Source organism: Lactuca virosa, chromosome 3 (genome assembly GCF_052849685.1).
Source record: "Lactuca virosa cultivar CGN04683 chromosome 3, Lactuca_virosa_CGN04683_v6, whole genome shotgun sequence".
NCBI classification, from domain to species: domain Eukaryota; kingdom Viridiplantae; phylum Streptophyta; class Magnoliopsida; order Asterales; family Asteraceae; genus Lactuca; species Lactuca virosa.
Window position 1 is genome coordinate 72,324,777 of NC_136428.1, and position 21,498 is coordinate 72,346,274.

General features: G+C 36.0%; 1 protein-coding gene and 3 pseudogenes across 1 annotated transcript; all 4 read right to left on the reverse strand.

Annotated features, from left to right (window-relative positions):
* Positions 1-964: 964 nt before the first annotated feature.
* LOC145163655 (berberine bridge enzyme-like 8 pseudogene) lies at positions 965-2,344 on the reverse strand (annotated as a pseudogene).
* A 1,277-nt stretch (positions 2,345-3,621) lies between these two features.
* LOC145163656 (uncharacterized) lies at positions 3,622-4,158 on the reverse strand. The gene has a single exon (XM_079082462.1). The coding sequence runs from the start codon at positions 4,156-4,158 to the stop codon at positions 3,622-3,624; it is 537 nt and encodes a 178-aa protein (XP_078938588.1).
* A 6,452-nt stretch (positions 4,159-10,610) lies between these two features.
* On the reverse strand, positions 10,611-12,630 carry LOC145162386 (tetrahydroberberine oxidase pseudogene; annotated as a pseudogene).
* A 6,749-nt stretch (positions 12,631-19,379) lies between these two features.
* On the reverse strand, positions 19,380-21,203 carry LOC145162387 (berberine bridge enzyme-like 8 pseudogene; annotated as a pseudogene).
* Positions 21,204-21,498: the final 295 nt, after the last annotated feature.

Consider the following 21,498-nt stretch of genomic DNA (forward strand, 5'->3'; position numbering starts at 1 on the left):
CCAACTTATAGTCTTATACCATATGGGAAACTCTATATCAACGTCCATGCAAGGATCCCATATATACTGATTATTCGAGAATTAAGCATTCCAAACAAAGTTGTTGTGGGTTTGAATCTCACATACTAAAAATTTGGTGGCCAGCCATTCTAAATAAAGTTTATATAATATCTTATAGATTTTATACGTTTAGAAAGATTTAGCTGTGAAAATTCAAAAATAAGGTTAATGTTTTAAAGTTATTGTCCTGCCAAAATATTGATCATAATGTTTCAAAAATAAGGTTAATGTTTTAAAGTTATTGTCCTGCCAAAATATTGATCATAATGTTTCAGGATTTACCCCCACATGATAACTCTACGGCGGGTTCGGTGTAGGCCGTCGGAATGATACATTTAACCTCTTTTTTTTTTCTTTGTTTTGTTTTTCATTGTACGTATCCCAAGTCTAAAGTTGTATTGACCCAAACTATTTTAATCAAAAACATATTTTTAGACAAGAGGAAGTATAAGAAAGAAATATGATATAAAATGTCTTAATAAGACAATGTATTTGTCGGATAAATTCATAATTAGAATTTGACCACATGCTTTTAGACATCTTTGTTAGCATGGAGATGATATACACTAGGAAAAGAAACCGACAGAAAGTAGCATTGTTGCTAGTTTTTCATGAAAACAATTAAAAGAATAAAATGCATCTGCTGAGTCTTTCTTCAACCGCTTAGCTGATCGGGGGTTTTAGAAAACAGGGATACTCTGTGGGCGCCTAAAGAAATTGTGAGGATCGACTTTGGCCTTGATTCGAATCACTTCTTGAAGTTGTCCCTCCTCTAGTATCTCTCACCCCAAACACTTGCTTCTTCATAGTTAGCACTTCCAACACCCAAATCCATATCATTGTAGTTGGAATATGCCTCTCTGGGGTTGTTTGACACATAACGCCTCATTAACGCATCCAAGCTTCACAGCCAAGCTATCCTCCTGAGGGATGTAGGGGTTGTGTCTGAAGGTTGACCGTTAAAATCGACAGTCTTGAGAATTTGTAACAACACGCCCGCTCTATGAGGATATGGAATTGCAGTCTCTGAGAAATCAGCCATCCTTCCGCCAAATGGATTGATCATCAGAAGCGCTGATTCATCGTTTTGGATAAGCTTTCTCCATATCTTTCTGAGCCCACTTACGGGGATGGGTGTCCGGACATAATCTGATTTGCTTTTGTTGTTCAGCTTGGCAATGGCAGATCGGTTCGTAAGAATCTGAGTCGGGGTGGAGCTTGGCAAGCCCCAAAACACAAGGGTCGACTGGACCATTCTAATTTCTTCACAAATCTCTCGGGTAACACCGAGCTCTGGAAATTTTCTGGAAAGCAACGGAAGCAATGTGTCGGTTGTGCCCTGATATATTCCTTCAAACATAATTCTTATGGTTTTCTTGGTGGTGTTGCCGATATATTCGGCAAAAACTTGAGTTCTTATGTGCAAATTTCTATCGATATTTGGTGCAACGTATTGATATTTATGGAAGATTTTGGTTGCCCCTTGTTCCAAAGTTTTATTCACTATAAAGACGGTTACTTTTTTTGGAACTGGAACCAAGCTCAGCTTCCATGCAAGAACAATTCCGAAACTTGAAGAACCACCTCCTCGGATCGCCCAAAACAAATCTTCTCCCATTGATTTCCTGTCGAGAATATTCCCATCAACATCCATGAAGCGAGCATCCAGAACATTATCGGCAGCAGTACCGTATTTCCTCAACAGGTTTCCGTAGCCACCACCGCCCATGTAACCACCAACACCCACCGTTGGGCAAACACCTGCCGGGAAATACAAGGTATCGGTCTCTCGCGAAATTTTGTAGTAGAGTTCACCAAGCGTAGCGCCTGCTTGGACCCAAGCAGTCCTTTTTGCTACGTCCACGTCTATAGACCTCATGTTGGTGAAATCAAGCATAACAAAGAGAACATCAGCAGTGTATGAGAGGCCCTCGTAGTCATGGCCCCCACTCCTGATCCTGATCTCGTAGCCGTGTTTCTTGGCGCAGTATACACATGTTTGTATAAGGGTTTCCTCCATAGGTGTCACGATGACTGATGGTCTACGTGTGGAGGGCTTAAGGAACCTGGTGTTTTGAACTGCCACTTGCCAAATGGGTAGGAAGGAAGCATTGACAGGGGTGAAAATGAGTTGAGAGATGGTAGTCACATTCTTGGATTTGGACAGTAGGCAGCTTATTAGATCGCCAGAACTTGAGGATGATAAGGACGTTGCCCATGAAACACAAAACAAGAAACTTAGAACCATGAGCAAAACTGAAGAACTAAGTTGAGACTTCTTCATGTTTAGTTAATTTGGTGAGCTTGATCAATAGCAATGGCTTATTTACATAGAGCAGAGAGCATATAGTTGACTTCAAATGGGGTTATAAAAATTGTGATCAGTTCAAATTAAGGTGTTTGAAAAACCTCGGAACGAGGATGGTGATCAATTCAAAGGTGTTTGAAAAATGCGGGAAGGAGGATGGTGTTCAACTGATTCTATTTTAGGGTATACAGGTGCAGCGTTGAAGATATATGGCGTGTTGACTTATTCCCTATAGAGTGCTTAATTCGCATTCTAAAAACCAATGAAGCAATGAACAAATTGATATTACGTATGTTCAGATTTTTAGCCTTTCTCTTTTAACTTTCTGATTGAAATCTTTGCTAAAATTTGAACCACCCACGTTTTTATAATAATTATCAAACTCATAAATAGAACGTATCTCATCAAAAGTATATTTTTCTCAAACATAAATTGAAAATATTTCTTACGAATATATGTGGTTAATTTCCTGGCGCCGAATACCAAGTCCAGGGACTAGTTTGTAGATAAAAGGTTGACTTTGACTTTGGAATATAAGCATACAAATTACAAAGCGATTTTACTTTTAACACTAATTCAAATGCTGGGCTCCTCACCGTTCTTAATTAATACTCAAAACCTAAAAAATATGATTAAGTTTCTTAATTATACAATTTTAATACATTCTTATTTAATATAAGTAAGTTATAGATTTCTTTAGAACAACTAAAATTAACATTTAAAATCCCCTAAATAAAGGTAGAATATTCGTATAGTAATCAAAACACATAATCCATCACTAAAATAGAATAAAATAAAAATAGAAATCGTGTGATAATTATGCAAAATAAAATTTGGAGACTTATATGGTGAATTTTGGGGATCAAAGATCGGCAAATTGCCTACGCACTCAAGGCCTGTTTGGTTGCTACCGCCTAGGTCCCGGCCAAGGGTCGTTTGAAGGATTAAAGAATGAGACACTCATGTAGTTGGTTCTCTATCCAGACACAAGACCTGCTTGGCTGCTAACGATCATTTCAACGTCAATCAGTAGATTGTGATGAGACATTCAGGCCGGTTGTCAAACCAAAAAAAAAAAAAAAAAAACACATTATCAGCAGTATGAAAGTCTGTCTATCTGCTAGAAAGTGGCGGATCCAGCCCGGAAGTCAAGTGGGGTGCATTGTTGACCGTTGACTATGTAAATTAATAATAATAATAATAATAAACACTTAAAAGTAGAATAACATTAAAATATTCAACTAAATGTCATTTTACAATTGAAATCTACGAGGGGACATAGTTAAGAAACGTTTGATAATACTTTCATTCGTGACCTTGGAAAATTCTTCTGTTTCAAGCGCGCAAATTTCACAATCATTTAAAAATACATCCGAAATCCGATTCCGCAAATCTAACTTGACAAGCTTCATCGTCGAAAAACATCTCTCAACCGTTGCGGTTGCAACTGGCAAAAGCAATGACAACTTCAATAACTGGTAAACCAAAAGAAAGTTAAGATGCATATTGCTTTCCACAATCACCTTAGCAAGGTCGGATATACTCTTCAAAGTATCAAATCTTGCATCTTGTTTCATAAAAGTGGGGTAAACCCAAAGTTCATTTAGAATATTCAACCTATCTTTAAAGGTAAAATCATGTGGATAGAAATCGATCAACTTCTGTAACTTTGATTGGTCAAAGTCACAAAATGAATCATGTGGATTCAAACCTGTCATACAAATGAGCAATTCGGAACTGACTTCATTAAAACGATCACCGAACTCTTGAATTTGCATATCCAAAACCATGTTGAAACAAAAAAAACTCGTAATAATGGCGATTGGAGATATTGGTGTACTGTCTTCAGGCTCTTGGATTAACATAAACTTCCTCCATGTTCACCATTTGAATGTTATTATTCTCACAAAAAGAGGTGATATCCAAAATACGTGCATCAAACCCATCATTTCTCATATTTTTTTAAAGTTGCAGTGGTTGATTTTACCAAACTTATAACGGGATTAAAACGTCTTCCCCTATTTCCAAACATTCTTACACGGTACTTTTTAAGACGCGGTTGACATTGTCCTTTAATCAAATATTTTCGTCTTATATTGTCTCTTTAATTAGGGTGATAATCTGAATTTTTTTTCCTATCAGTCGGATCCCAAGGAATGTCACTTGAATCAATTTCACTCGATATTGGTGGAATAAAAGTAGGTTGGGCAATTTCAGCTAAAGATGGTCCTAATGAAGATGGTCCTGATGTGGATGTTCTACTATAAAATCTTTCCATTGCACCTGTTATTGGGTTAAACAAAAATACATTAAACAATGTTGAACACAATTACCAAAACCATTAAACATTAAACAAATACAAAGCACTAAATTAGAAAAGACCTTTAAACAAAACAGTTAAAGAAATTTAATTTTTTCCATCTCTGTTAAGCTTAGTTCGTTTCCCTGTTGTCCCAGATAACCATCCAAAAGCAAACCAAGCCAAACTAACAAATCCATAGCACAAATTAATCTTTTGAGAGTGTTAAATTAAAATAAAATCAGTTTACAAATCAAAAATCCCAAATCAGAATTAATAAACCATTCAAGTCAGTTCATCAAATCAAACCCATTTCGGAAAATCAAACTAAATAAAGGGAATAAACTTACAACGATGGCGGCGATCGAAATTAGACGATGGTGGTCCTTTTGCGCGCGACGGTTGATGGTGTTGCTCAGCAAGTAGTGAGCGAAGTCCATCACTGCGTTGGCAGCGCTGCAGCGGTGTTGTGCAGTAGTGATAAGTTGCGGCGATTGAAGACGATGCTGGCGGCTGTGGAGTACTATATCTAACTACAGACCATGAAAATTTGACATTCGGAGTTCTAATAAATTTATTATAATTTTTGAAAGACAACTTATGAAATATGTGACAATACATACCAGTTTAAGAAGATTGTGAATTATACCCTACAAGAAGTTGGAATTTGGTAATTTAATTCAACGTTTACAGAAACTAGACTCATCAAACTTTCCAGAAATCTAAAATTTATGATTTTTGGAGCTTTCGATATTCTTGTACGATTTTTAGAAGTTCGAGGATACATTCAGTGAAATTGATCATATTTACCTTTAGGTCACTTTAGGTGTGCCATGAAGGACTTAATGATTAAGCTTTAACATTAAAACATTTATCATAATTACTGGTTACTTATTAGGCTATCAATATATGTAATTCAACTTAACTCAAACGTCTTGATTCTTGGCTTAATGAGCATTTAGAGTTAGGAACTTGACATAAAAAAAATCATCTTATTATGGTTAAGTTACAACCCATTACGCTCCTTATGATACCAAATGTCTTAAAAATCGAGTCCCTCATAAAACTACCACCTATTGGTGGTCGGATGGTGGTGTTGTGGTGGTCTATAATGGTCAAACTACCCTAAAACATAATATGATGTTGATTAAGTATAAGTGGAATAATTGGAAAATAATGCTTTTACATTCATTTGTGAACCATCAAAGTAATACAACCATAAGCGCATTTGAAGGGTGGCCTATGGTGGCTGAAACAAACACACACACACATACACATACATCTGTATCAGGAGGTAGCTGGTGGTTAAGGGCGATAATCGACCACCAACTTCACAAAACAATAGAAATCGAAGGGCCAGTGGCAGGAAGTAAACGCACCACCCAAAACACCCACTTTGGGGCTGTTAGTGGTAGAAGGAACACGCCGACGATCATGGTTGCGGAAGTAGTGGTGGCTATTCCCGGTAGACAAAAGAAAAGGAAAAGAAAGTGGAAATGAGATTATTTGATACTTAATACGGTTAGATTACGATCTTTACCCGTGAGTACCTTCCTCCTCCGGTAACTATCGCCGATGAAGATCTTGACTCACTCTTCTTCAAAATCCATTTGTTGCCTTCTTTTATTATTTTTTTTTCTTTTTTCTTGATACTCATCCTTGGCACAAACGATCAAAAACTATGGTGCTTGAGTGGAGCTCTTAAGGGCGTACATAAATTGGAGTCGGCCACAAGAAAAGTGCCCAACTCTCTCCCGACGATCTCCAAGAGAGAAATACAGGTTTTACAATTTCATCCCTAATTCTCCCATAACGACACTATCTACCCAGAAAACAAATTTCTTGACTAAAGACATATTTACAACTTGTCACATTCAACCCCTTACCTTAAATTTATTATTATTATTATTATTATTATTATTATTATTATTATTATTATTATTATTATTTTATTTTCACATTTGTTATTTTATTTCTTAAAATTTATTGAATGCCTTTCATTCGTTCTATTCACTAAAAGTTCTTTAGAATTTTTATCCATAATTATAATATTATTAATATTAATTAATGCTAGTTTCTGGAATTTCTAACGAGAATTAGGACGTTACATCCCACCTCCTAAAGCTACAATTGTTTATTGAGGCAACATTATTGACATGTACATTACATATAATTCGGTTCAATACTCGACCACTAAATACTCTTAATACATAGAGACTGCATTTATTTTTTTCTACCACATTAACGTAAATTCGGTCAAGCTCAAAATAGGCGGAAATCTTCATGATTGGTTTATTGAATTCTCTATTCATTGATTTCTAATTAAGTTTGATTATTTGAAAAAGTCTCCTCTCCTAATCAAACGATCGCAGGTGTTAGTGTATAGCCTGCCTATGGCCGGTTCTTTTAAAAGAGTTATTATATTTGTAATTATGAGATTTAGATATCGAGGAGAAGATCCACAGTTACCAAATGTTTAGGCACGCAAGAAACAGAAACACATCTAGTGAATTTGATATAATAGACCTTGCTACACTTAAATTATATTTTAGGCATCTCCTGTTTATTCACCTATACGGAAATTTTTATATCAACAAAAGTATAGAACAGAGATTCTATGTGTGTTATTATAGTACAATAAAATCTCATAACTCCATTCGAAATAGTTCAAAAATTCGATTCGATAGGCACCTTGATAGATTATCCTAGTTTATATCGTAGTTTAGTCGGTATATCATAGCAACGTCTATCATAGTAAATTCACTATTGAACTTACTATTAAAGAAGGTCAATGGAAGACATTGTGAAAATAATGTCACATGCATATAAAAGTCAGGATATGGTAGCATGGAATGATTCTCAGATAAAAATAGATGGATCGGTTTGGTTATGATGAAAATCGATGTTAGTAGCACTAGGAATTTCATCTTGCCCATGATATGGAGCAAACTAGACATCTATATCTAACTACAGACCATGAAAATTTGACATTCGGAGTTCTAATGAATTTATTATAATTTTTGAAAGACAACTTATGAAATATGTGACAATACATACCAGTTTAAGAAGATTGTGAATTATACCCTACAAGAAGTTGGAATTTGGTAATTTAATTCAAAGTTTAGGGAAACTAGACTCATCAAACTTTCCAGAAGACTAAAATTTATGATTTTTGGAGCTTTCGATATTCTTGTACGATTTTTAGAAGTTTGAGGATAGATTCAGTGAAATTGATCATATTTACCTTTAGGTCACTTTAGGTGTCCCATGCAGGACTTAATGATTAAGCTTTAACTTCAAAACTTTTATCATAATTAATGGTTACTTATTAGGCTATCAATATATGTAATTCAAGTTAACCCAAACGTCTTGATTCTTGGCTTAATGAGCATTTAGAGTTAGGAACTTGACATAAAAAAATCATCTTATTAGGGTTAAGTTACAACCCATTACGCTCCTTATGACACGAAATGTATTAAAATTTGAGTCCCTCATAAAACTACCACTTATTGGTGGTCGGATGGTGGTGTTGTGGTGGTCAATAATGGTCAAACTACCCCAAAACAAAGAATGATGTTGATTAAGTATAAGTGGAATGATTGGAAAATAATGCTTTTACATTCATTTGTGAACCATCAAAAGTAATACAACCATAAGCGCATTTGCAGGGTGGCCTATGGTGGCTGAAACAAACACACACACACACATCGGCAGCAGGAGGTAGCTGGTGGTTAAGGGCGACAATCGACAACCAACTTCACAAAACAATAGAAATCGAAGGGCCAATGGTAGGAAGTAAATGCACCACCCAAACACACCCACTCTTTGGGGGCTGTTAGTGGCAGAAGGAACACGTCGACGATCGTGGTTGCGGAAGTAGTGGTGGCTATTCCCGGTAGCCAAAAGAAAAATAAAAGAAAGTGGAAATGAGATTATTTGATACTTAATACGGTTAGATTACGATCTTTACCCGTCAGTACCTTCCTCCTCCGGTAACTATCGCCGACGAAGATCTTGACTCACTCTTCTTCAAAATCCCTTCGTTGCATTCTTTTATTATTTTTTTCTTTTTTCTTGATACTGATTCTTGGCACAAACGATCAAAAACTATGGTGCTTGAGTGGAGCTCTTAAGGGCATACATAAATTGGAGTCGGTCACAAGAAAAGTGCCCAACTCTCTCCCGACGATTTCCAAGAGAGAAATACAAGTATTACAATTTCATCCCTAATTCTCCCATAACGACACTATCTACCCAGAAAACAAATTTCTTGACTAAAGACATATTTACAACTTGTCACATTCAACCCCTTACCTTAAATTTATTATTATTATTATTATTATTATTATTATTATTATTATTTTAGTTTCACATTTATTATTTTATTTCTTAAAATTTATCGAATGCCTTTCATTCGTTCTATTCATTAAAAGCTCTTTAGAGTTTTTATCCATAATTATAATATTATTAATATTAATTAATGCTAGTTTCTGAAATTTCTAACGAGAATTAGGACGTTACATCCCACCTCCTAAAGCTACAATTGTTTATTGAGGCAACATTATTGACATGTACATTACATCTAATTCAGTTCAACACTCGCACACTAAATACTCTAAATACATAGAGACTGCATTTATTTTTTACGACCACATTAACCTAAATTCCGTCAAGCTCAAAATAGGTGGAAATCTTCATGATTGGTGTATTGAATTCTCTATTCATTGATTTCTAATTAAGTTTGAACATTTGAAAAAGTCTCATCTCCTGATCAAACTATCGCAAGTGTTAGTGCATAGCCTGCCTATGGCCCGGTTCTTTTAAAAGTTTTATTATATTTGTCATTATGTGATTCAGATATCGAGGAGAAGGTCCACAATTACCAAATCTTTAGGCACGCAAGAAACATAAACACGTCTAGTCTTCTGATTCTTGATTCCGATCGATCTCAGCCCACATGACTAGTAATTGCAACACGATGCTTCTCGTTAACAAAGTAATATACTTTTAACGTTTATTCAAAAATATTTAACGAGACCAACTTAACCAAGATATAATTAGTCATCTCATACCTTCAAGACACAAGTTTTCCTATTGAAATGGAATCTATTAAAAGGAATGAGCGCATCATATGTATTGCCTAATTGACTATTTCTAGCTAGTGGGATCAGAATGCTTGGTCGCATGCATTCTACTATTTAAATTTAATTTGTTCAAATTAACAAATTAACTAACTTTTTCTTCAAAGATGCCACTTTTGATCAAATCAATTTTTATTTAAAAGTAAGTGTCAAACGAACAAAAATTACTCATGTTATTTATGCCATCAAAAATTATTATACTTACTTAATTAAGTAATTTATTCATGCTGTTATGCAGAATTTGGCTTCATTAGCACCACCATCCCATGCATTTATGCTCCCCAACTTATAGTCTAATACCATATGGGAAACTCTATATCAACGTCCATGCAAGGATCCCATATACTTTGATTATTCGAGAATTAAGCATTCCAAACAAAGTTGTTGTGGGTTTGAATCTCACATACTAAAAATTTGGTGGCCAGCCATTCTAAATAAAGTTTATATAATATCTTATAGATTTTATACGTTTAGAAAGATTTAGCTGTGAAAATTCAAAAATAAGGTTAATGTTTTAAAGTTATTGTCCTGCCAAAATATTGATCATAATGTTTCAAAAATAAGGTTAATGTTTTAAAGTTATTGTCCTGCCAAAATATTGATCATAATGTTTCAGGATTTACCCCCACATGATAACTCTACGGCGGGTTCGGTGTAGGCCGTCGGAATGATACATTTAACCTCTTTTTTTTTTCTTTGTTTTGTTTTTCATAGTACGTATCCCAAGTCTAAAGTTGTATTGACCCAAACTATTTTAATCAAAAACATATTTTTAGACAAGAGGAAGTATAAGAAAGAAATATGATATAAAATGTCTTAATAAGACAATGTATTTGTCGGATAAATTCATAATTAGAATTTGACCACATGCTTTTAGACATCTTTGTTAGCATGGAGATGATATACACTAGGAAAAGAAACCGACAGAAAGTAGCATTGTTGCTAGTTTTTCATGAAAACAATTAAAAGAATAAAATGCATCTGCTGAGTCTTTCTTCAACCGCTTAGCTGATCGGGGGTTTTAGAAAACAGGGATACTCTGTGGGCGCCTAAAGAAATTGTGAGGATCGACTTTGGCCTTAATTCGAATCAACTTCTTGAAGTTGTCCCTCTTCCAGTATCTCTCACCCCAAACACTTGCTTCTTCGTAGTTAGCACTTCCAACACCCAAATCCAGATCATTGTAGTTGGAATATGCCTCTCTGGGGTTGTTTGACACATAAGGCGTCATTAACGCATCCAAGCTTCGCAGCCAAGCTATCCTCCTGAGGGATGTAGGGGTTGTGTCTGAAGGTTGACCGTTAAAATCGACAGTCTTGAGAATTTGTAACAACATGCCCGCTCTATGAGGATATGGAATTGCAGTCTCTGAGAAATCAGCCATCCTTCCGCCAAATGGATTGATCATCAGAAGCGCTGATTCATCGTTTTGGATAAGCTTTCTCCATATCTTTCTGAGCCCACTTACGGGGATGGGTGTCCGGACATAATCTGATTTGCTTTTGTTGTTCAGCTTGGCAATGGCAGATCGGTTCGTAAGAATCTGAGTCGGGGTGGAGCTTGGCAAGCCCCAAAACACAAGGGTCGACTGGACCATTTTAATTTCTTCACAAATCTCTCGGGTAACACCGAGCTCTGGAAATTTTCTGGAAAGCAACGGAAGCAATGTGTCGGTTGTGCCCTGATATATTCCTTCAAACATAATTCTTATGGTTTTCTTGGTGGTGTTGCTGATATATTCGGCAAAAACTTGAGTTCTTATGTGCAAATTTCTATCGATATTTGGTGCAACGTATTGATATTTATGGAAGATTTCGGTTGCCCCTTGTTCCAAAGTTTTATTCAGTATAAAGACGGTTACTTTTTTTGGAACTGGAACCAAGCTCAGCTTCCATGCAAGAACAATTCCGAAACTTGAAGAACCACCTCCTCGGATCGCCCAAAACAAATCTTCTCCCATTGATTTCCTGTCGAGAATATTCCCATCAACATCCATGAAGCGAGCATCCAGAACATTATCGGCAGCAGTACCGTATTTCCTCAACAGGTTTCCGTAGCCACCACCGCCCATGTAACCACCAACACCCACCGTTGGGCAAACACCTGCCGGGAAATACAAGGTATCGGTCTCTCGCGAAATTTTGTAGTAGAGTTCACCAAGCGTAGCGCCTGCTTGGACCCAAGCAGTCCTTTTTGCTACGTCCACGTCTATAGACCTCATGTTGGTGAAATCAAGCATAACAAAGGGAACATCAGCAGTGTATGAGAGGCCCTCGTAGTCATGGCCCCCACTCCTGATCCTGATCTCGTAGCCGTGTTTCTTGGCGCAGTATACACATGTTTGTATAAGGGTTTCCTCCATAGGTGTCACGATGACTGATGGTCTACGTGTGGAGGGCTTAAGGAACCTGGTGTTTTGAACTGCCACTTGCCAAATGGGTAGGAAGGAAGCATTGACAGGGGTGAAAATGAGTTGAGAGATGGTAGTCACATTCTTGGATTTGGACAGTAGGCAGCTTATTAGATCGCCAGAACTTGAGGATGATAAGGACGTTGCCCATGAAACACAAAACAAGAAACTTAGAACCATGAGCAAAACTGAAGAACTAAGTTGAGACTTCTTCATGTTTAGTTAATTTGGTGAGCTTGATCAATAGCAATGGCTTATTTACATAGAGCAGAGAGCATATAGTTGACTTCAAATGGGGTTATAAAAATTGTGATCAGTTCAAATTAAGGTGTTTGAAAAACCTCGGAACGAGGATGGTGATCAATTCAAAGGTGTTTGAAAAATGCGGGAAGGAGGATGGTGTTCAACTGATTCTATTTTAGGGTATACAGGTGCAGCGTTGAAGATATATGGCGTGTTGACTTATTCCCTATAGAGTGCTTAATTCGCATTCTAAAAACCAATGAAGCAATGAACAAATTGATATTACGTATGTTCAGATTTTTAGCCTTTCTCTTTTAACTTTCTGATTGAAATCTTTGCTAAAATTTGAACCACCCACGTTTTTATAATAATTATCAAACTCATAAATAGAACGTATCTCATCAAAAGTATATTTTTCTCAAACATAAATTGAAAATATTTCTTACGAATATATGTGGTTAATTTCCTGGCGCCGAATACCAAGTCCAGGGACTAGTTTGTAGATAAAAGGTTGACTTTGACTTTGGAATATAAGCATACAAATTACAAAGCGATTTTACTTTTAACACTAATTCAAATGCTGGGCTCCTCACCGTTCTTAATTAATACTCAAAACCTAAAAAATATGATTAAGTTTCTTAATTATACAATTTTAATACATTCTTATTTAATATAAGTAAGTTATAGATTTCTTTAGAACAACTAAAATTAACATTTAAAATCCCCTAAATAAAGGTAGAATATTCGTATAGTAATCAAAACACATAATCCATCACTAAAATAGAATAAAATAAAAATAGAAATCGTGTGATAATTATGCAAAATAAAATTTGGAGACTTATATGGTGAATTTTGGGGATCAAAGATCGGCAAATTGCCTACGCACTCAAGGCCTGTTTGGTTGCTACCGCCTACGGTCCCGGCCAAGGGTCGTTTGAAGGATTAAAGAATGAGACACTCATGTAGTTGGTTCTCTATCCAGACACAAGACCTGCTTGGCTGCTAACGATCATTTCAACGTCAATCAGTAGATTGTGATGAGACATTCAGGCCGGTTGTCAAACCAAAAAAAAAAAAAAAAAAAAAACACATTATCAGCAGTATGAAAGTCTGTCTATCTGCTAGAAAGTGGCGGATCCAGCCCGGAAGTCAAGTGGGGTGCATTGTTGACCGTTGACTATGTAAATTAATAATAATAATAATAAACACTTAAAAGTAGAATAACATTAAAATATTCAACTAAATGCCATTTTACAATTGAAATCTACGAGGGGACATAGTTAAGAAACGTTTGATAATACTTTCATTCGTGACCTTGGAAAATTCTTCTGTTTCAAGCGCGCAAATTTCACAATCATTTAAAAATACATCCGAAATCCGATTCCGCAAATCTAACTTGACAAGCTTCATCGTCGAAAAACATCTCTCCACCGTTGCGGTTGCAACTGGCAAAAGCAATGACAACTTCAATAACTGGTAAACCAAAAGAAAGTTAAGATGCATATTGCTTTCCACAATCACCTTAGCAAGGTCAGATATACTCTTCAAAGTATCAAATCTTGCATCTTGTTTCATAAAAGTGGGGTAAACCCAAAGTTCATTTAGAATATTCAACCTATCTTTAAAGCTAAAATCATGTGGATAGAAATCGATCAACTTCTGTAACTTTGATTGGTCAAAGTCACAAAATGAATCATGTGGATTCAAACCTGTCATACAAATGAGCAATTCGGAACTGACTTCATTAAAACAATCACCGAACTCTTGAATTTGCATATCCAAAACCATGTTGAAACAAAAAAAACTCGTAATAATGGCGATTGGAGATATTGGTGTACTGTCTTCAGGCTCTTGGATTAACATAAACTTCCTCCATGTTCACCATTTGAATGTTATTATTCTCACAAAAAGATGTGATATCCAAAATACGTGCATCAAACCCATCATTTCTCATATTTTTTTAAAGTTGCAGTGGTTGATTTTACCAAACTTATAACGGGATTAAAACGTCTTCCCCTATTTCCAAACATTCTTACACGGTACTTTTTAAGATGCGGTTGACATTGTCCTTTAATCAAATATTTTCGTCTTATATTGTCTCTTTAATTAGGGTGATAATCTGAATTTTTTTTCCTATCAGTCAGATCCCAAGGAATGTCACTTGAATCAATTTCACTCGATATTGGTGGAATAAAAGTAGGTTGGGCAATTTCAGCTAAAGATGGTCCTAATGAAGATGGTCCTGATGTGGATGTTCTACTATAAAATCTTTCCATTGCACCTGTTATTGGGTTAAACAAAAAAACATTAAACAATGTTGAACACAATTACCAAAACCATTAAACATTAAACAAATACAAAGCACTAAATTAGAAAAGACCTTTAAACAAAACAGTTACAGAAATTTAATTTTTTCCATCTCTGTTAAGCTTAGTTCGTTTCCCTGTTGTCCCAGATAACCATCCAAAAGCAAACCAAGCCAAACTAACAAATCCATAGCACAAATTAATCTTTTGAGAGTGTTAAATTAAAATAAAATCAGTTTACAAATCAAAAATCCCAAATCAGAATTAATAAACCATTCAAGTCAGTTCATCAAATCAAACCCATTTCGGAAAATCAAACTAAATAAAGGGAATAAACTTACAACGATGGCGGCGATCGAAATTAGACGATGGTGGTCCTTTTGCGCGCGACGGTTGATGGTGTTGCTCAGCAAGTAGTGAGCGAAGTCCATCACTGCGTTGGCAGCTCTGCAGCGGTGTTGTGTAGTAGTGATAAGTTGCGGCGATTGAAGACGATGTCGGCGGCTGTGGAGTACTAAATTACGGTGGCTGTAGAGTGTTTAATGTTTTTTTATTACTCTGTGCATTTGGTATGCTAGGTCAAAACTATAAAGAAAGAAGTGAAAAATCGGGATTGAAAAATCAAAAGAGAGAGAAGTGAGGATGAGTGGGTGTAATGGGGACCAATCTAGTGTGAGTGGGGACCAATCTATTGTGAGTGGGGACCATAAGCTGAGTTCTTTTTTTTTAATATGTATTCGTGGTGGGCCCACTTTTAAGTGGGGCCCATGCACCCCCTTCCCATACATTGAATCTGCCACTGCTGCTAGATGTGAAGAAACCATTTGTACACGACCACATGAAGGTGGCAATATACATGCATCGACCACCATGTTTTCGGGGATATCAAGTATATATCTTAATCGTATTTGATACCTTTATAAACTATTATGTTGTCTTAAATAGGCCCCGAAAGCATGGTACATTTGATTTGATCAACGTGCTACTAACATCGGTTTTCACCATAACCAAACCGTTTCATCTATATTAATCTAAGAATCATTTAATTCCATGACATACTAACTTCTATATGCATATGACATTATTTTCACAATGTCTTCCATCGAGCTTCTTTAATAGTTAGTTCAGTAGTGAATTTGCTATAATCGACCTTGGTACACTTAAATTATATTTTAGGCATCTCCTGTTTATTCATGTAAACGACTATTTTTATATCAAAAGAAGTATGGAACAGAGATTCTATGTATGTTAGTATACTACACTAAAATCCCATAACTTCATCCGAAACAGTCCAAAAATTGGATTCGATAGGCACCCCGATAGATTATCCTACTTTAGTCGGTATATCATAGCAGGGTCTATCATAGCAAATTCACTATTGAACTTACTATTAAAGAAGGTCAATGGAAGACATTGTGAAAATAATGTCACATGCATATAAAAGTCGGGATATGGAAGCATGGAATGATTCTCAGATAAAAATAGATGGATCGGTTTGGTTATGATGAAAACCGATGTTAGTAGCTCTAGGAATTTCATCTTGCCCATGATATGGAGCAAACTAGACATCTATATCTAACTACAGACCATGAAAATTTGACATTCGGAGTTCTAATAAATTTATTATAATTTTTGAAAGACAACTTATGAAATATGTGACAATACATACCAGTTTAAGAAGATTGTGAATTATACCCTACAAGAAGTTGGAATTTGGTAATTTAATTCAACGTTTACAGAAACTAGACTCATCAAACTTTCCAGAAATCTAAAATTTATGATTTTTGGAGCTTTCGATATTCTTGTACGATTTTTAGAAGTTCGAGGATACATTCAGTGAAATTGATCATATTTACCTTTAGGTCACTTTAGGTGTGCCATGAAGGACTTAATGATTAAGCTTTAACATTAAAACATTTATCATAATTACTGGTTACTTATTAGGCTATCAATATATGTAATTCAAGTTAACCCAAACGTCTTGATTCTTGGCTTAATGAGCATTTAGAGTTAGGAACTTGACATAAAAAAATCATCTTATTAGGGTTAAGTTACAACCCATTACGCTCCTTATGACACGAAATGTATTAAAATTTGAGTCCCTCATAAAACTACCACTTATTGGTGGTCGGATGGTGGTGTTGTGGTGGTCAATAATGGTCAAACTACCCCAAAACAAAGAATGATGCTGATTAAGTATAAGTGGAATGATTGGAAAATAATGCTTTTACATTCATTTGTGAACCATCAAAAGTAATACAACCATAAGCGCATTTGCAGGGTGGCCTATGGTGGCTGAAACAAACACACACACACACATCGGCAGCAGGAGGTAGCTGGTGGTTAAGGGCGACAATCGACAACCAACTTCACAAAACAATAGAAATCGAAGGGCCAATGGTAGGAAGTAAATGCACCACCCAAACACACCCACTCTTTGGGGGCTGTTAGTGGCAGAAGGAACACGTCGACGATCGTGGTTGCGGAAGTAGTGGTGGCTATTCCCGGTAGCCAAAAGAAAAATAAAAGAAAGTGGAAATGAGATTATTTGATACTTAATACGGTTAGATTACGATCTTTACCCGTCAGTACCTTCCTCCTCCGGTAACTATTGCCGACGAAGATCTTGACTCACTCTTCTTTAAAATCCCTTCGTTGCATTCTTTTATTATTTTTTTCTTTTTTCTTGATACCGATCCTTGGCACAAACGATCAAAAACTATGGTGCTTGAGTGGAGCTCTTAAGGGTGTACATAAATTGGAGTCGGCCACAAGAAAAGTGCCCAACTCTCTCCCAACGATTTCCAAGAGAGAAATACAGGTATTACAATTTCATCCCTAATTCTCCCATAACGACACTATCTACCCAGAAAACAAATTTCTTGACTAAAGACATATTTACAACTTGTCAAATTCAACCCCTTACCTTAAATTTATTATTATTATTATTATTATTATTATTATTTTCACATTTATTATTTTATTTCTTAAAATTTATTGAATGCCTTTCATTCGTTCTATTCATTAAAAGCTCTTTAGAGTTTTTATCCATAATTATAATATTATTAATATTAATTAATGCTAGTTTCTGGAATTTCTAACGAGAATTAGGACGTTACATCCCACCTCCTAAAGCTACAATTGTTTATTGAGGCAACATTATTGACATGTACATTACATCTAATTCGGTTCAACACTCGCACACTAAATACTCTAAATACACAGAGACTGCATTTATTTTTTACGACCACATTAACCTAAATTCCGTCAAGCTCAAAATAGGTGGAAATCTTCATGATTGGTGTATTGAATTCTCTATTCATTGATTTCTAATTAAGTTTGAACATTTGAAAAAGTCTCCTCTCCTGATCAAACTATCGCTGATCAAACTATCGCAGGTGTTAGTGTATAGCCTGCCTATGGCCGGTTCTTTTAAAAGTTTTATTATATTTGTAATTATGTGATTTAGATATCGAGGAGAAGGTCCACAATTACCAAATCTTTAGGCACGCAAGAAACATAAACACGTCTAGTCTTCTGATTCTTGATTCCGATCGATCTCAGCCCACATGACTAGTAATTGCAACACGATGCTTCTCGTTAACAAAGTAATATACTTTTAACTTTTATTCAAAAATATTTAACCAGACCAACTTAACCAAGATATAATTAGTCATCTCATACCTTCAAGACACAAGTTTTCCTATTGAAATGGAATCTATTAAAAGGAATGAGCGCATCATATGTATTGCCTAATTGACTATTTCTAGCTAGTGGGATCAGAATGCTTGGTCGCATGCATTCTACTATTTAAATTTAATTTGTTCAAATTAACAACTACAAGGTTGACTAAAGAATGTTGTTATTTGGATAGTCACGTCAATTCTTATTTAAATAAAAGAATATATAATAAGTAAATATGGATCGCGTAAAGTTACGGATAATTTAACTAACTTTTTCTTCAAAGATGCCACTTTTGATCAAATCAATTTTTATTTAAAAGTAAATGTCAAACGAACAAAAATTACTCATGTTATTTATGCCATCAAAAATTATTATACTTGCTTAATTAAGTAATTTATTCATGCTGTTATGTATAATTTGGCTTCATTAGCACCACCATCCCATGCATTTATGTTCCCCAACTTATAGTCTTATACCATATATGGGAAACTCTATATCAACGTCCATGCAAGGATCCCACATATACTGATTATTCGAGAATTAAGCATTCCAAACAAAGTTGTTGTGGGTTTGAATCTCACATACTAGAAATTTGGTGGCCAGCCATTCTAAATAAAAGTTTATATAATATCTTATAGATTCTATACGTTTAGAAAGATTTAGCTGTGAAAATTCAAAAATAAGGTTAATGTTTTAAAGTTATTGCTCTGCCAAAATATTGATCATAGTGTTTCAGGATTTACCCCCACACCATAACTCTATGGCGGGTTCGGTATAGGCCGTCGGAATGATACATTTACCCACTTTTATTTTTTTATTTTTTTGTTTTGTTTTTCAAAGTACGTATCCCAAGTCTAAAGTTGTATTGATCCACACTATTTTAATCAAAAACATATTTTTAGACAAGAGGAAGTATAAGAAAGAAATATGATATAAAATGTCTTAATAAGACAATGTATTTATTGGATAAATTCATAATTAGAATTTGACCACATGCTTTTAGACATCTTTGTTAGCATGGAGATGATATACACTAGGAAAAGAAACTGACAGAAAGTAGCATTGTTGCTAGTTTTTCATGAAAACAATTAAAAGAATAAAATGCATCTGCTGAGTCTTTCTTCAACCGCTTAGCTGATCGGGGGTTTTAGAAAACAGGGATACTCTGTGGGCGCCTAAAGAAATTGTGAGGATCGACTTTGGCCTTGATTCGAATCAACTTCTTGAAGTTGTCCCTCTTCCAGTATCTCTCACCCCAAACACTTGCTTCTTCGTAGTTAGCACTTCCAACACCCAAATCCAGATCATTGTAGTTGGAATATGCCTCTCTGGGGTTGTTTGACACATAAGGCCTCATTAACGCATCCAAGCTTCGCAGCCAAGCTATCCTCCTGAGGGATGTAGGGGTTGTGTCTGAAGGTTGACCGTTAAAATTGACAGTCTTGAGAATTTGTAACAACACGCCCGCTCTATGAGGATATGGAATTGCAGTCTCTGAGAAATCAGCCATCCTTCCGCCAAATGGATTGATCATCAGAAGCGCTGATTCATCGTTTTGGATAAGCTTTTTCCATATCTTCTTGAGTCCTCTTATGGGGATGGGTGCCCGGGTGTAGTCTGATTTGCTTTTGTTGTTCAGCTTGGCAATGGCAGATCGGTTCGTAAGAATCTCGGTTGGGGTTGAGCTTGGCAAGCCCCAAAACACAAGGGTCGACTGGACCATTCTAATTTCTTCACAAATCTCTCGGGTAACACCGAGCTCTGGAAATTTTCTATCAAGCAACGGAAGCAATGTGTCTCTTGTCCCCTGATATATTCCTTCAAACATAATTCTTATGGTTTTCTTGGTAGTGTTGCCGATATATTCGGCGAAAACTTGAGTTCTTATGTGCAAGTTTCTATCAATATATGGTGCAACGTATTGATATTTATGGAAGATTTCGGTTGCCCCTTGTTCCAAAGTTTTATTCAGTATAAAGACGGTTACTTTTTTTGGAACTGGAACCAAGCTCAGCTTCCATGCAAGAACAATTCCGAAACTTGAAGAACCACCTCCTCGGATCGCCCAAAACAAATCTTCTCCCATTGATTTCCTGTCGAGAATATTCCCATCAACATCCATGAAGCGAGAATCCAGAACATTATCGGCAGCAGTACCGTATTTCCTCAACAGGTTTCCGTAGCCACCACCGCCCATGTAACCACCAACACCCACCGTTGGGCAAACACCTGCCGGGAAATACAAGGTATCGGTCTCTCGCGAAATTTTGTAGTAGAGTTCACCAAGCGTAGCGCCTGCTTGGACCCAAGCAGTCCTTTTTGCTACGTCCACGTCTATAGACCTCATGTTGGTGAAATCAAGCATAACAAAGGGAACATCAGCAGTGTATGAGAGGCCCTCGTAGTCATGGCCCCCACTCCTGATCCTGATCTCGTAGCCGTGTTTCTTGGCGCAGTATACACATGTTTGTATAAGGGTTTCCTCCATAGGTGTCACGATGACTGATGGTCTACGTGTGGAGGGCTTAAGGAACCTGGTGTTTTGAACTGCCACTTGCCAAATGGGTAGGAAGGAAGCATTGACAGGGGTGAAAATGAGTTGAGAGATGGTAGTCTCATTCTTGGATTTGGACAGTAGGCAGCTTATTAGATCGCCAGAACTTAAGGATGATAAGGACGTTGCCCATGAAACACAAAACAAGAAACTTAGAACCATGAGCAAACCTGAAGAACTAAGTTGAGACTTCTTCATGTTTAGTTAATTTGGTGAGCTTGATCAATAGCAATGGCTTATTTATATAGAGCAACAGAGTATCTGGTTAATTTGTAGATAAAGGGTTGACTTTGACTTTAGAATAAAGGCATACAAAGTGATTTTACTTTAACGCCAATTCAAATGCGGGGATGTTATGGGCATTTTCGGAAGTAGCTTGGTTGCTCATCACGTTCTTAATTAGTACTCAAAACTTAAAAAAAATATCATTAAGTTTTTTAGTTATAGTTTTAATTAGAAAATACATTCTTATATAATATAAGTAAGTTATAAA